Source organism: Chelon labrosus (assembly GCF_963514085.1).
Source record: "Chelon labrosus genome assembly, chromosome: 14".
Lineage (NCBI taxonomy): Eukaryota > Metazoa > Chordata > Actinopteri > Mugiliformes > Mugilidae > Chelon > Chelon labrosus.
The window spans coordinates 21,982,099-21,998,592 of record NC_140347.1 but is presented as its reverse complement, the minus strand read 5'-3'; the positions used below and the strand labels follow the sequence as shown (position 1 = coordinate 21,998,592).

The 16,494-nt window shown below is 44.6% G+C and overlaps 1 protein-coding gene across 1 annotated transcript; it reads right to left on the bottom strand.

The window, feature by feature from the left end:
- Positions 1 to 3,821: 3,821 nt before the first annotated feature.
- Positions 3,822 to 15,558, bottom strand: LOC311498976 (calmodulin-1). Its single transcript, XM_084559776.1, has 6 exons — positions 15,431 to 15,558; positions 10,635 to 10,665; positions 9,748 to 9,891; positions 6,080 to 6,186; positions 5,639 to 5,774; positions 3,822 to 4,893 (listed from the first exon to the last, which is right to left on the bottom strand). Exons 1-6 carry the CDS (start codon positions 15,431 to 15,433, stop codon positions 4,865 to 4,867), a joined length of 450 nt encoding a protein of 149 aa, XP_084415902.1. The 5' UTR covers positions 15,434 to 15,558; the 3' UTR covers positions 3,822 to 4,864.
- Between the last annotated feature and the right edge of the window lie 936 nt (positions 15,559 to 16,494).

Sequence of the window (16,494 nt, the reverse complement as noted above, 5' to 3'; positions counted from 1 at the left end):
TTCGGGGAGGCTTGGTTGTCGTGACACCGCCGTAATATTTCACAACAATCAAAGATGGATGAGCCTATTCTTCTAGGTAAATAGAGGGAGGCCTGGCGCCGATGAGGAAGAGCCCAAAGACGGTGACGGTGACACTGACGCACCGTAAAAGAGGGCTGGAGGGAGGAGGGTGAAAAAACTGGAAGAGTGATTGGAGTCCATAAAAATAAAAACTCACTGTAAGACAAATGGAGCAGGCCAAGATGAGGGAGCAAGGTAAATGAGGGAGAAAGAGGGAGGGAGAGGACAAGGGGAGACAGGGTGAGAAATCAAGATGGAGGGAATGACAGAGTGAGGAGGATAAAAAAAAAAAAGCGAGAGATGGAGCTATTAGAGGAGAGAAAGAGTTAGTGTGAGACCCACGCTGCTGCCAGTAATTGAAAAGGCACCGGGACTGATTTAGAGGTGAGCTTAGCTGGGCTTGTTGGGATGGTGGTGGTGGTGGTGGGTAGGTGTTGGGTGGAGGAGGGAGACGCGCTGCATTGCAGAGTACGAGAAGCAAGAACAGCCAAACCCCCCCTGCGGTGCTTTGCTCCGCCACCTCTACAGTCGTCATTAGCTCAACATGGTGAAAACGGCCCTCCAAGGCCCATAATAAGCAGTGAGGCTGCAAAAACATTATGACTAAATCCATACAAGCTAATTACTGTAGGTGTCTCTGCCTTTTTGGCTTGAATAACGCGGGGAAATGAAGAGTAGGAACGGACGGATAAAAGGAGAAATAAGAAAACGGCGTAATGACGTCGGGGAAAGTTCTTGTGCTGCCGCAGGTGTGGTTCATACATGCAAGAAATACAAAAAAAAAATAAAATAGATTAGCCCGTGTTTCAAGTGTGTGTGGACACGCACAGCAGGAGTGTGAAGCATAAAGATCAAGCCATTACAAAAGGTCGCCTCTGCCTTTCTTCATTACAGTTCTTGTTGCCTTGTCCCTTTAATTCTAGAGAGAATTGGACCGTTCCTTTAAAATGTGTCCACCTTTACACGCACCAGAAAGAAAAATATGCTTGTTTAGCTCAATATAACATCATCTGAAACACATTAAGCCGGTGCTAATGGACCTCTGTGTGTGTGTGTGTGTGTGTGTGCTTGTGTATGGGTGTGCACAGTAGAAAGTGCCAGAAGCTTTCCCATATTGATGTTGTGCCTAGCTCAGCTCACCCCATCCACTTCCTAAACTTGCTAATGCAGCTGGATGCTACACCAACAAACAGGGCTTCATGTCACTGCACACATGTCCCGCCTCCCCCCGCCCTTCCACACACGCGCGCACACACACTGTGCAGGACACACACTCCGTCACACACAGACATGCACTCTCCCGCTGTATGTCACGGGCCCGTCTCATAAGTGTGCCTGTTCTTTCCAGGGGCGCTGATACGTGATAGCCCTGCCCGGTCAATCCTTCTCGCATTACTGCCTCCGCAGTGTGCTGCTTCATTTACACGTGAAATATTGATGTTCTTAATTTAACCCCCAGGGTGCTCAGGTGTCCCTTCCCTCCCCCCCTCAGGGAGGGTGAGCCCTTTTCCAGGGAACTCGCAGCCTGAAACCACACCCTATCTGGCTTTGGGATTGGCTGTGTTTGGTTTTTCCTCACTGGTTGGTTGGTTGGCGCACAGAGCGGCGGCACGAAACTGCCGGTGGAGTTGTATCCCAGAGGGTTCGTGCTCTGTTTGACGACCCAACTGTTTTGTATGTTCTTGTATTTTTTAGAGTTTTTAAGTGTACTTTGTGTGCCGGTCCGGGTTGTGTCTGTGGGCATGTTTGAATTTACACAACCTATTGCTAATGTTTCAAGAACTCAAAGGTATTATGTAACCCCCTTAGAGGCCAGCTTTAAATAAATTAAAGTGACATCATGAAATATACAACTATAATAATACATAAAAGAGATAGAATTTTAACAAACCTTTAACTTGTGTTATAAAAATGTAACCCATAGAATTATATCGGTTTTAATAATTTTTACTTAATTATAATTTTTTTTTTTTTATTATTTTTTTCATTTAAAATGCTTGTTTTTATGTCATGACATTTTTCCTAGCAACAATTTAACTTCATGTCACAGCGGAGTCAGTTTGCCAAATGCTAACGTTACAAAAAAAATGACACACTAGCTACACAATGCTACGAAATCTAACAAGGGCAACCTAGCGACCAAACTAGATTAGCATATAGGCTTATATCAGCTTTCGTCTTGTACGTTTGTCAGATTTAAATGATTTAAAAATGTTGTTGGCTCATCCTGCACTTGGGGGCGTATACCAATTTTTTTTTGTCCAATGAAAGTGCTCCTCCCCTTCACCAACAGCAGTCTTTGACTCTCGGCTCAACCCTGTATGTGTTGTGCCTCCCACATATTAGTCCTCTTGACAGTAGAATATTAAAGTGACATTTTAAAGAATGAGAAACGAAGTGGCCAGTCTGAAATTAAAATTATACTAACATTAAAATGAGGTCCTACTTTTTTTTTTCATGAAAACGAGACTAATAAAATGGCATTACGTAATAGTGGGTTGGGATTACTCTCTCACACGGTTCATTATTTCTTTATGAATTTGACATTTAACAGGCAGGGCTCCATAAAGACCTCTGCTACTTTCCTTTAAACATAAATTTTAATGTTCGAGCACCTGACCCTCAGAGATAGCCTGGAATACCAGAGCCCCAGTCCCAGCTGTCAGTCAGCTTTACAGCAGTGGTACTATTGGCTCATCTGGTGCTGCAGGGAGAGGCCGGGAAGGAAAGCCGAGTGCTGTAGTCTGTTTGTTTTCCTTCAAAATAAAACACCGTGGCCGTAATTACAGGGTATATACATGTTTGCCAGTTACTGGCAGCACTTGGGCAGGGTTTCTCATCCTGTTGCTTGTTTCCCACCCTTTCCTTCACTGAACCTGTTTATCTGATTAAGGTGGGCAAGGCTCAAGCCACAGCAGCTAAATACCACGTAATTTAAAACAGATGTACCGAGATAATGGGGGCAGGAGGAATGCTGAGAATGCTCTGCTTTTCCCTTGAAAGCCAAATACCACTTTGTCTTTAAAAAAAAAAAACGGGTGTGAATGCCTATGTATAGGGTTATGTTTGAGGCAAGTGCTGGCCTAGTGTGCTGTGTGGAGGTGGGTGGAGAGCTGTCTCAGCCTGTCTTTGCTCCGTTCCATACGTGGTCAAATTACAGTCCAAATATAGTAAAAAAAAATTAGCTCCTACTTGACTTTTTAGACATTTAGGTAGTATGTTGCCGGAGGCATGGCAGAGACCTTGCTGCCTGTCTGTCCTGTACTCTTTGTGTGTGTGCTGTTAGAAGTGTACACGGCAGAAGTGTTGTGGCCTGGTTTGCCTTACTAGGACAAGCCAACATGGAGTCATCAGCAGAAGCAGGAGGGTTTATTCAAACTCCCACTTGCCTTTTCAATAAGCCCCAACATCCCAGTTACAGCATGCTCCTGTTGCCTAGCAACCAGCCGGGTCTTGAGAGAGAAGAGAGGCGTCATAGATGTGTATGTATATCCATGGCTGAGCGCGAGAGCAAACACACTCTGCTGCCTCTCCCTCCCCTGTGAGCAGCACACTCTACACAAACCTCACTGCCATGTAATGGAGCACAGTAATACACACTGCTCAACATCACCCAAAGACACGGCACATGGAGAGAGGGATGATTAGAATCATTTATTGTTGACACATTTGTCTAGTCGGTAAACAACATACAGACTTGTTATGCTGTCTTTATAGATCATTTTCACAATCAGGCATAAGAAAAATGACATAAGACATGATAAAGTTCATGGTCTTTTATTTGAAAAAAAAAAATAAAGACTAGCATGTACAACTTGGAATGAATGTAAACTGAACTCAGATGAACATTTGCGAAGACTTGGTGTGCTGACACTCCAAACAGCATGCGCTGCGAACACAGTACACCCCTCACTATGCTCTTGTCTGAGTCGAGAAACAGAAGAAGAAAAAGAAAAGTGAAGGCCAGTGATTCTCTCTTGCAAGAAAAGAGGACAGACACTCCATCTCAGCGAAAAAAATTAAAGAAAAGAATAGAAAGCTCACCGTAAGACTCTTTAAGTCCCCCCTCCTTTAAAAGGGCAGGACGCACAACTACTAAGATGGCCATCCAAATAACATAACAAAAACAAAAGAACATGCCAAACATCTGAAAATGTATTTTTGTACATAGTTTTTTTTCTCTTTTTATCTAGCATACAATTAAGTCCCATTCCACTTTAACGCTTGTATTAGAACCTGGTATATTCTCTCATCTTAACAGTACTGGGTTCCTCTCCAAATACAAAAAAACTGTACCAAACCAACAAGAGGACAGCTTATAGTGGAATCAGCACGCTCTGGTAGCCCGGAGGAGGGATGGGGGGGCAGGGGGGTTAGTGCTCCGGTCTCAAGCTGCATGCATGAAGAACAGAAAACAGAGAGAGAAAGAAGAGATGGCCAGCCCAGACATTTACCACTAGCAAATGGAACTGGAAGGAGTTCGCCAAATGCTTTTGCTTTAGTCTGAAGGTTGTAGTTACAGGGTTTGTTGTTATTATTTTTATTTGTTAAGTACTGATGCTAAACTGATCTCCGGGGGGAGGGGACAGGATCACTAACCATCATTTTCATGCAGATATTTTTTGTATATTTTTATATTTTTCCTGTGTGGACAGAAGGATATTTTATTTCAACATTCAATTATTTTCTATACAGAAACAGTATGAATAAATGAACATTTTTTTCCAAGAGGTAAGTAAAACATTTTGATTTTTTTTTTCTTTTTTGTTTCTTCTAAGAGGGGACAGGATGGGGCGGGCAAGCTTCACTTCGCAGTCATCATCTGTACAAACTCTGCAGAGAGAGAGCGAGAGAGAGAGAGAGAGAGAGAGAGAGACAAAAGACAATAAGGACACTGGGTTTAAGGCTTTGGCACAGCCGGTTGCCAGTGAGAGCAGTCACCTGCTAAATTGTTAAATGCTTTATTAATTTTTTAATCAACTTGAGCAGGTTCGGAACACACATCCTAATTAGTGTCCCCTTTCCAAACAGCTTCCATGTTCATCTCATTAAACCCATTTGATTAAAAAGCTCTTGCATTGTGCTTACAGTTATGGAGCAACGTGATGGCGAGATGCGTGCGCACACACACACATCCCCTAAAAAAATGAGTAAATAAAAGGAAGCTTTCATCATCCTGTAGAGTACATATTCTGTGGTACAATGAGAGCAAAGAAGTAGGGCACTTATTAGCCAGGACTTATGGACTGTTCATAATATATCAACAGCCTTCTAGAAAATGAGCGCAGTCTCTCGTGTAATGTGCCGAGGGACCGACAGTAGGAGGAAGGCAGCAAGGAAGAAAGAGTGAAAAGGATCCTAGCACACTGACGATAATTCAGAAGGATAGCTTTCTCCATGTATAGCCCCTGTCTAATAACTAATGTAATGTGTGGCTTGCTTGTAGTCGCCCTCAGAGAAATACACAGCTTGGAAAATGAAGCGCTCTGTTCTCTCTCTAATCAAAGCTTCCACTGTGGCCTAGAAACTAAGCTATTTGTGCTATGTGCTTCCTTTCCAACCATGTTATTTATTTTACCTTCGTAGTTGACCTGTCCGTCTCCGTCGATGTCTGCTTCTCTGATCATCTCGTCCACCTCCTCGTCCGTTAGCTTCTCTCCCAGGTTCGTCATGACGTGACGGAGTTCTGCAGCACTGATGTAGCCATTTCCGTCCTGGAAACACGTGGCATGGGATCAGATGTGTGAACAAATCCCTGCAGGCTGACAACCAAAAACTTCCTAGCAGGTCGATTAATGAGCAGACATGGCGGAAGGTGTTAAGATAGCAGGAAGTTGAGGAGTGATGGTTTTTCTTTCCATCGGATTAAACTTAATTTCCCACTGTGACTTAAATTTAAGTTCTCACTTGTGAGTAATCAGGCTTACTTAAAAGATCCGCAAATGACTTCACATTCAATAAAATTAGAACTTGAGCTTGCGAAGCATGGAAAATGTCCTATAATTTCCACCTTATTTACCTTGTCAAATACCCTGAAAGCCTCGCGGATCTCCTCCTCACTGTCTGTGTCCTTCATTTTTCTAGCCATCATGGTCAGGAACTCCGGGAAGTCAATGGTTCCATTACCTGGAATGGGGTGATCAATGAGGCACATTTAATCAGCAGAAATTGCAATTACTTAAAAGCAAACTCTGATAAGTAGAGATAATATAACCCAGCATTAAGCTGATGAAAAGCACCCAACTGAAAATATTCATTTATTGCTTCAGTCCTCTTTATCCTCCCTATGACAGTTGCATTTCTGGTATCGTATGGGCCATAACATCTCCTGACGGATGGTCCTGACAGTGACAGTGCAACTTGAGAGATGAGTCATTGCAGAAAGGGGAGCAGCCCTCAAATCATTTTAGTATACACATTCCTTCCTATGATAAACAAAGCTCCTGCAGGCTGACAGGAGGAGGGATGCATGTGTGTGTCTCCCCTTCTTCCAGAGGGAAGCCCTGGGAAAATGTTGTGTTGTGTTATACGCAACGCTGCAGGATTACAGCGGGGAACTGGTGGCCAGTCATCCATTATGTAGACATTTAGTATACTGTGCAGCGTGGCCTTCCAGGAGCCTGCATGAATCAAAGGCTCATCTCTCCTGGTGCACCAGTCAGAAGCTGAGGCGGGGGGAGTAAGGACGAAGACAATGGGGAGGGGGGGTGGTCTATCTCTCTTGTCCACATTTATCCATCCAAAGGCCTCTCTTTTTGTCCAGATTTCTTGTCAGATATCTGGCATTGTGTTTGACTGTGTCATCCAACAGTGCGAGAACATGACTACATGAATCAGTGGTGGTGTGTTAGGAGGTGCTAATGGTAGCTGCTGTGCTGGTGGCACATGTATGCATGCAACACGGTCAATATCCATGTATCTGTTGTCAAGACAGGATTACCAGGGGATCAGACCCTTTAGACAGGGGAAGGATCTATGAGGAGCTCAGCAGCTCGCCAAATGTATCGCAGGAGGGAGGATGGGAGTGCTGGTGGTGAATATAATGGAGAGATTTCCTTCATGTATATCTGGGGATGTTACAAGAACATCTAGAAGTATATTTTCATTAACAACCAACATAAAATACATAGAAATTTACGAGGGGATTGAAGTAAAGGTCAGGGACAACAAGGGCAAAGTACCCATGAGGATTAGCTCTGTGGTGCGACGGTTGGGCGAGGGGATTGTAGGCAGATTAACCAATGACAGAGCACACCTCATAGAGAGGGAGAGATGGAGAGTGAAGAGGAGAAGCATACATGTGTGTATGGAACAAAAAGGGATGTAGTAATGTGATGGGGCAGATGGTGATCTCAAGGCCTGGGGTAACAATCTAAGGACCTGTTATCTAACAAACAGAGACAGCCAGCAGCACAGAGGGAACACATGCTGCCATGGGGGGAGGGGGGTCCCAGCCTTGGAGTATAGCAGAACGGAAACTGGAAAACCACAAAGTGAGAAGGACAATGACAAGAGAAGCAAGTATCCCTCGAGTCATATCTGCTCAGCTGCACCTCCAGCCAGCTGCAGTGGTGTTGGAGGAGGGGCGGAAGCAAGGAGGGATGAAGATAGGGAGGAGGGTAGATGGGAAGAGAAGAAGAAAATGGTGGGAGGGAAAGAGAGAGAGAAAAAAAGAGAGGAAGGGAGTGAGTGGGCGACAGAGAGGGAGAGGAAGATGAGGGAGATGTGAAGAGAATATAAGGAGTGAACCGAGTGGGAGATGGTGCGATTACACATAAGAGGTGCTGACGCAAACTATAGAAGGCTGAGGGATCTCAGCGCACTTGTGTGTGTGGTCATATTTTTCTTTTTTTTTTTCTGCGTCATAAAGCTCCCATCCCCAATCTAAGGGTAGGATTGTGCAGTGATAGTGAGTGATGTACTGGAGCTAGTATTTTTGGCACACCATTATTGAATCCATAATTAAATAGCTTTATACGTGGTATGATTTCCTTTATGATACTTTAAGTCAGCAGTGGGTATTAAATAACAGGAATACGAGCACGAGATGTGATTCTATCTGATACTGTAATCCACGAAATTGTGCGGCTTGGCTTTACAGTCATAGACATCTCTTGCTAGCTAAAGCCTTCCATCCTTTCTTCCATTCATTGTATGTCTTTGCTACTGCCTCCCTGCTTGGTAAATAAAGCTGATTTTCAATGGGCCAGCTGACATCCCATGGCGGCTGATGTGGGTACTGGATGTGCAAAGCGCAGAGAGGCCTTATGTAACCACTTTTATTTTCCATTACTAGCTTCATTGCTGTCTGACCTAGATTGCATCAGCCAAGGGAGGCAGAGGCAGGACAAGGGGATGTTAGTGATGGTGTGTGTGTGCTTGCTCTTGGGTGTAACTGAGGGGGAGGGCGCTGAGGATGGTGGGAGGACATTTCAATAAAGGGGCAGCCAAGCTGCGGTGCAATTGATTTCTCCTGATCAATGTGGTCCCATTTACGAAATCCTATAAGCTGACAGAGCATCACTGGGGCAAAGGCTGCGCTGACAGCTAACATCCTCTGCTGCCCAAGGACGGCCTGCTTGTGAGCTACTAGCCAACTTCTCAGATCACCTCTTTACCCTTTTTTCTGTCTCACTTTGTGTCTATGGCTCTCTTCCAATCAGGCCCCTACGGGAGACACTGCAGCAGAGTCCATATACTCGGACAGCAATTGATGGTTGCTCAGCCTGGGGTGTCAACACTCAAAAGCCTTTGACACCTGTTTTACACCCCAGCACTGAAAAATCCTCCAGCACATTAATATCCCTGTCATTGTCAACTATGATGGAACTGAACATGCAGTGACTAAACTGCTGACACAGAGGGATACGTCATCTGAAAATAAAGCTGGCTGGACAGTTGGCTCGGACAGTTGGTTGACAGTTGGCAGAAAAGGGAGGGAGGTGGCCAACAGCGCTACTGATATGTTTCGAGATGGGTCGGTAATGGATGCTCTTATCCCTTATCCATTTCTAGCAAGGCTTTTATCACTGAAGTCATGCACTGAATTGTATGCTATACTACAAAGTATTGTCATATCCCCTCACAATGATTCAAATCAATAGATTCATCTCCAAACACACTGTACCACCTTACTACTAGTAAGCTGCCCAAAGGTAACGGTTGTGTCATTTGTACTGTTCTCACTAAGGCGTGATAGTTGCTGGTCATTTTGTTGATTAAAATCGTGGGCATTACAGAAAGGGATCGTATTAACCTAAATAATAAAAGCCCTCCCCATTGCTTAGAACAGACTTTGTCAAATTTTAGTGAATTTAATGATTTTCCAGCGTATCAGCCATCGGTGGGCACAGCGGTGGGTCCATTGACATATTTTGGTTGCCTGAACACAACATAATCTACGAAATGGATCTAAACTCCTGCTGCTTTTGAAGTGCTACAGATTTCCAGCCCCACGATTATTTCCACTCCCCTTTTCTATTTGTCAGAAATTATGTGGTTTTGTAGTTTGTTGTTGTTTTAGCAGAAAAAGAATACCTCTGACTCTAAACCTCTTTAAACTTTGTAATTTCAGACCAATCAAGCTTCATTTCTTTATTGTAGTTCCCTCTGACAAGTCATAATACGCAACTTGCAACATCTGTGTCACTTCACTTCCACTGGTAAATGGAGCATGAGTATACTGACCGTCAGCATCCACCTCATTGATCATGTCCTGCAGTTCAGCCTCTGTGGGGTTCTGGCCCAGCGACCTCATGACGGTGCCAAGCTCTTTGGTGGTGATGGTGCCGTCACCATCCTTGTCGAATAAGGAGAAAGCCTCCTTGAACTCTGCGGGGGGTGGAGGCAAGAGTGCGAAGTTAGATTGCTGTTGCTATGCAGTTACAGAGACGGGTTATGTCAGGACGCTGCAGTCATGTCCAGAAGGTTAACTGTGGAGTCTTGTTAGCATCGTGGCTACAGGGGCTGTGTTAACTAAGTTTAGGCATGTCTGTAAATTGGCCCACACGAGCGTGAACGAAACCAAAATGTTCTCCTTCGTGTGAGCAGGCTTCTTAACTACAGGCCAAAAAAACACATCCAGGGAAGTGAATATAGACACTAGTGAGTATCAGCCTTGGGGCCTTAGCACAGGCTAATTAGCCACAGAGGGGGTTTGACTGAGAAGGAACTGCACAGCTTCCAGTTTTAGTACAAAGCCAACATCGTGTACTTCAATATCAAGGTTACTCAGTGACTCATAAGCTTGGCTGGAAAACTGTCTATTCATTGTGGCTTTGTAGGTTTCAGTCCTAACTGATGATTGCTGTTAAGTACTTCTTCCCCTTATGCTCCGTTCATTTGAAAAAGCTAATGATCTGCCAAGGGAGGTTATATTCTGCCTGGTGCCTTTCACTTTTCTGTTTCTGAGTGACATGGCAGCAGCCAAAATTGCTAATGAGGAACATTACTGTACACAATTGTGGAGCTTTACTGAACAACGTGGAGTGGAACTGATCCACTAGCAGCTAATGAGCAGAAATCTAAACAGTAAGGTTTTGAGAGGAGGTAAAGCAGTATGTCTCTGTTTTTACCTGCAATCTGCTCCTCTGTTAGTTGGTCAGCCTGTGTTGGGGGGAAAAGAATGGGGCAGAAAATTACAAACAAACAAGTTACTCAACAAGGATAGCATTCCAAATCCCAAACTATTTCGTCATTACATTCCTTGTCATCCCCGCCCAGAAACCACCACACAGCTCAACACTGGCTGCAGTGTTCATGGGTCTGTTGGCCTCAGTGCAAGGTCACCATCAGAGGCCTAAACAGGGATCTACTCTTGGGACTGCCAGATGGATCCATGTGCACTCGACATTAATTTGCTTTCCTTTTTTTTCAAACCAAGCTCGACTGAGTTCGTCCATGTTATAGTTGGCTCACAATTAGAGTCCATTTTGTCTTGAGTCCCATAAAGTGGCATACAAATTGCTAATGGTTCTGAAAGTCAGTTCTCAGATTTGGATAGAAATGTTAGTAGAGGGTTTGGGATGGTTTTGAAGCCTTTGTTTGCTAGAAAGCTAATACATAGAAATTCATGAACCGACTCCCGTCATGTACAAAAGTAGCCCACACAATGGAAGTACTCTCCTGAGGGTCTGCTAGGCAACAAGATACTGCAATAAAATGACTGAGGTGCTGTCTGCAGACCAGAAGTGAGCATTTAGGCGGGGTTGTTTCGGGACATGTCAGTGTGTTTTCCGTGGTTTTACCAACAGGAAAAACTGCCTGCTGGGCTGACACGGTATGGTTCCCCTCCCAGCTTGTTCTCTGTACTAGCTAGGGCTCTCTAATGGTTTACAGTGACTCACACATTCTTTAAATGGCTCTGAAGCGAGCATCCACCGCTAGGCCTTTTACATGGACAGAACAAGTTTGTTTGTTAAAAAATGAGCCACTGATTTCAAACAAACACCTCCAGCAGTAAACTGCGATTGCAGAGTGCACTAGTGCAAATACACTCACAAGTACACTCCAATCCCTGCCTTATAAAACTGAGTTTTTATTATTATTATCGTTAACAGACCACTCTGACATCATCGGGCTTGGCAGCAAAGTGGGAACACGCACAGATGAACATGAGCAATCACGTATGTGCACATACGCTCACACAAGCGTACATGTAAGAGTAATCTAGCACACACAAACACTCTTAATAGCATTCTTCCTCAACACCAATACTTTCCATCTCCACGCTTCCTGCAAATTAGTCAGAGTAGCCAGTTGTGCCTCAAAGCGAATTCCTCAAGCCAATCAGTGTGTTTATGTGTTTGTACAAGTAATCTCTCGCTTTTGACATAGACAAGCACACATCCAGTAACAGAGTCATCCACTAAATACCATGGCTGTGGGGCACTTGAGCTTCCACAGGTCTAGTTTGGAGGTAAGGTATCTTATTTTTTAAATCAAGGCAGAAAATTGAATTTGTTGCGCAGTGACTGGATTCATTTAGACTGGATGAGATTTAGCAGATCACCGCATGACACGCTGTGAGCTGACCTTTCACTTTTCACAAACAAAAGGCTTCTCATCACGGCTTGAGTAGCAGCAGCCACAGGATGGATCGATCCAGTCAGCGAGGGGTTTATGGAGAACTTCGGCAGCACTCATACGATTAGCTGAACTGATTCAATAACCTGCTCTGCACACAACAGCGCTTGCTTTTCTTCTCTCTCCCTGCGCCCTCTGCCTGTCTCCATTTCCATCTGTGACAACGGGAAATGTCAAATGCTCTGCCGATGCCGTGCTACTCAGCTCGACCAATACTGTCTCATCTTGATATTTTGTGTGCCTGTGTTCCTCTTTTCTTCCTCACCAATTCTGCTTTCCCCCCCGTGTTAATTTCTCACTCTTTCACTTTTGATGAGTCTCCCTGTCTGTCTTCCATTAGTCACCCTCTTTGTCATTACGTGTGGCTCCTACTGTATATTAGTTGTCTCTTTCTGTCCCCTGATGTCTCTTTAAGCAGACTGGGCGTGGAGTTTGGTGACTCAGTGCTATGGATCCTCTCCTGGCTTAGGCCCAAGCTGTTGGGGCCTTATGGTGCTGCAGAACCACCAGATCCATTAGTGGGTGATCACTTCCTTTTCTCCCCTTTACTTCTCTTTTCCCTGGCACTCGCACCTCCACTCATACTAACTCCTTCTCCTTTCCTTTCCTGTGTGTCTCTCTTTCTCTCTCACTGCAGGTGACATACTGTTTAGAGGAAACTCCCTGTGATTCACCATTCCCAGTGCCTTATGGATGGGACTTTTTGCTGGCAGGCCTCCAGTCTTAATAACAGGGGTACAGGAGAGTGTGTGTGGAAGAAAGGGAGTGTGTGTGTGGGGGGGGGGGCTCTGCTGGCAGTGGTTCACTGGCATGAGTGGGTCAACCACTCCCACTGTTGCCCGAGCAGCCGGTCCTAGCAATGCACTCCAAACAGGACTGTGGGAGGCAGAGGGCAGTTCGCTGGGCCGGTGAGGAATATCGTTCGCTTTCACTTGATGCCATATCACCTTGTACAAACATTGTGCATCCTTCCCTTTTCACACCAGGTTTAATTAGATAGGGGATGCAAAATGGTGTAAGAGAACGCCAGCTATTATCTTCTCCTCTAACAACCCCTTATCAATGTTTAATGTGTCGTTGATCTGTCACTGTGAAGGGCCCAAACCTTTCTTGAAGCATCACCACCACCTTCACCAAGTAAAAGATGCTGAAGCAGCTGTCACTCCGACAGATGGGTGTGACACACACGCTCTGATACACACTTCCATCCACCCTAACACAAGAGACAATGTGACATACTCTCTTTCTATGGAAGCGCTGAGCTACACAGAGTGTTGAAGCCTCTTCTCTTAGAGGCCGGGACAAAAGACAGTGAGGCCCCAGGGCCGGGTTATGTCTGGGGGGAGGGAGGGAACGGAGAAGGGATGGTGTAAACAATGTCCGTCTCCCAAACACCCTGCGACAAGGGCCCGTTCACCATATGGCCGGGGGCAGTAGGTGGCTGGGCACTCCGCTGCACCACAGGCAGGACTTTTTCCCTCCAAGACAATGGCAACACACCAACATGGCTAGGTGTTGCCGCCGAGCTAATAAATTATTCACTGCAGCGGATCGGGTGTCCGTTGAGTTACTAAACATGCATCGGCAAACAAGAGCGTAACAGGAACAGGATAGGGCCTTAGCATGGTCCGACTACTTATTCGATACTTCCACCTCAATGGGGGAGCCTGTTTCCACTTCAGTGGGCGTTCTAATGCAGACAAGGGGCTCACGTCGGCAGATTACACTTTGTAGAGACGCAGATAAGTAACTCCACAACAATTCCACTTTACACTCCAATTACCGCGTCGCAACATGAAACTGCACCGCAGCTTGTTACCATATATGGGATATTTGATCACGGCAGAATTGGGGGGAGGAGGGGGGTCTACAGCTTCTTGACCTCCTCAGGCTATTAATGATCTATCAAGCCCAATAATCAATGGGTCAGCTTGAAGGCCCTCTTTTCCACATCCAGATCATTTGCACTTGGCAACTTCTCCTTGTGTGACGTAGCCCGTGGAGAGACTCTGTCAGTGTGTGTGGCTTCAGCATCTGGTGCAATAGATTGCTATTATATGGCCAAACGAATGGTCTTTATTTTGCAAGTTACAAAGCCCTATTGTGAAGCTGCCACAGAATAATACAGAGAGCATAGACACTGAGAGTGTGGTGCAGCATGACACCATCACAATTCCCACAGTTTGAAGCAAACTTCACAACTGTTGAGGTTTGATGGGGACAGGTACCACAGAGAGAGCTTCTTGGACAACTCACAGGGCTGCCGCATTTGCGTAACATCGACAATTTGCAAAGAGGCAACCAAATCAGCCGACATAACACAAATAGATAACCCCAGCCCACGATAAACCCTCAGAGGCAAAGGCGGAACTGCGCCTGATATGGCTTACTGTAACCCTGGCAGGCCGGGAGATACAATGTAGCCATAACCTTGTAATTACAAAATATGGTCCGTTTCCGTTGCGGAACACTGACGAGATACAGTAAGTGCCGTTCCCTGCCGTGGCACGGGCTCGAGGACGCAAGATGGTGCAACCCAGGAAAAGGGAAACCAAGCCTCGTTTAAAAAAAAAAAAAAAGAATTCTTTTTATTTGTTAACGAGGAGCGCCACATGTGTGGTGAGAGTGATTTAAAACATTTTTTGAAACATTCTCGACGAAATATATATATATATATATTATATATATCTATATCTATATATATAAAAATATACATAAAATATTTCTACCTGCTCCGCCGTGTTTCTGACACATTAGGTACGCCTCTCAACACGCCTGCGCTCCCGAGGAGGATTGTAAAATGTATCCTAATGCACTTATGGCTTCAGAATTATTATGCTGTAATTACCCAGAATAGCTTGCTCGTTATCCCGATACCACTAAATCTAGTCCAAGAATTAATTCGATCTGCACCGAGCAGTCGTGGACCAGCCGCTTGACCCGATATAGCCGAACGGCGAATAACGCCGTATGAATTGCGCAGTTATGAGGTATAAAAAAAAAAGGCTCCTCATTTTGAAGGCGAGCAATGCTTTCCCACATAAAGCCGCTTAGATGAGGACACACGCTCCACAGCGAGGCTTCTTCTTGTCCCGTGCGCTAGCCGAAGGAAATAAAATGCGCCTTTGCGGGCGTTTTCCGTCTCTACGCATGTGAAGAGCTCGTGAGAGGAATCAATGACTGCACAGCAAATACATAAAGCATGAAGCTAGAGCAGGTTACATTGGTAATAGTCAAAAACCCCTTCAGTTTTCCCCTATTAGACAGAATGAATGACAATACATACCATGTCGGTTGGGTTGTGTGCTTGTTGGTCTGTGGAAGCAGACTAGGAGTGTGGTCGTTCCTTAGATGGAGTTCCACTGGCGGGTTAGGAGTGTGTATATTGGCCGTGGCTAGAATGGGGATTGCCTGTGTATCCCTCCGCCTCACTAGTACTGATCACTCACTTCCTTATTTCAATTCGGGGCTGTTGCAGCAGCGCAGGCCTCTGACAGCGGGCACGCCAATCACAGGGGCTGAAGCGGCTGCAGTGCACAGAGAGCATCCTTGCACTCATGTTAAACTACACGAGAGAAACTGTTAATTGCTGCGAATCTGAGCATTTTGTAGGATGCAAAAGGACTTAGTGGTGCACTTTGCAGCCTATATCAAAATGCACTTCCAATTCTTAACATATTGTTGGAGTTCTTTGCATGCGCCAACCATGGGCCAACATCACATGAAACAATGCCATTTTAAAAATAAGTTCCCACTTAAATCCTGTTTACATGTTTCTACATATAACTTATACCCACATTAATGTTTGCCCTATTTAACCACCCACTGGAGGCCATTTTTCATGCTTTGTGACATATATTTCCTATTTCTGTACTTTATGACATGCATTTGCAAAAAGCAGTGTTTACAGAGTTTGGCTGAGCTTTAGGAGTAGACTGAGTAGGAATAAAGCAAGTTAAAGTTAAGCACTTATCGGGACATACTAGAACCGTAATAAACTTTGAGTTAGCCACTACAATCCTCCTTATCAGGAAGAACATAATTTGTTTGTATGGCCTTTGTATGCTTTAAGTGGAAAACTTTACACAGCCTAATAATTAAGTTTACACGGTAAGGAAACAAGTTATGTTAAAGTTAATTTTCTCAAATAAATCTCTTTCATCAGTTTACTCGTAATTTTATTGATTTCTATAATCAAATTTAGAAGCTTGACAAAAAAAATGGTGGACTGTGCCTTTAAATTCAAGAAGATACTTGTTAAAACATACAGTTTCTCTGAATGAACTTAATGAGGAGCTTGAAATGAAATATTAAATTACTATAAATCGTAAGCCCGTACCATCTATACCA

Bases quoted from the DNA above. Each gene is read 5' to 3' on its own strand.
- LOC311498976 (XM_084559776.1), bottom strand. The intron at 9,892-10,634 runs GTAAAAACAGAG...CACCCCCCGCAG, and splicing joins AACAGAGGAGCAGATTGCAG to AGTTCAAGGAGGCTTTCTCC. The intron at 5,775-6,079 runs GTAAATAAGGTG...ACGTGTTTCCAG, and splicing joins CTTTCAGGGTATTTGACAAG to GACGGAAATGGCTACATCAG.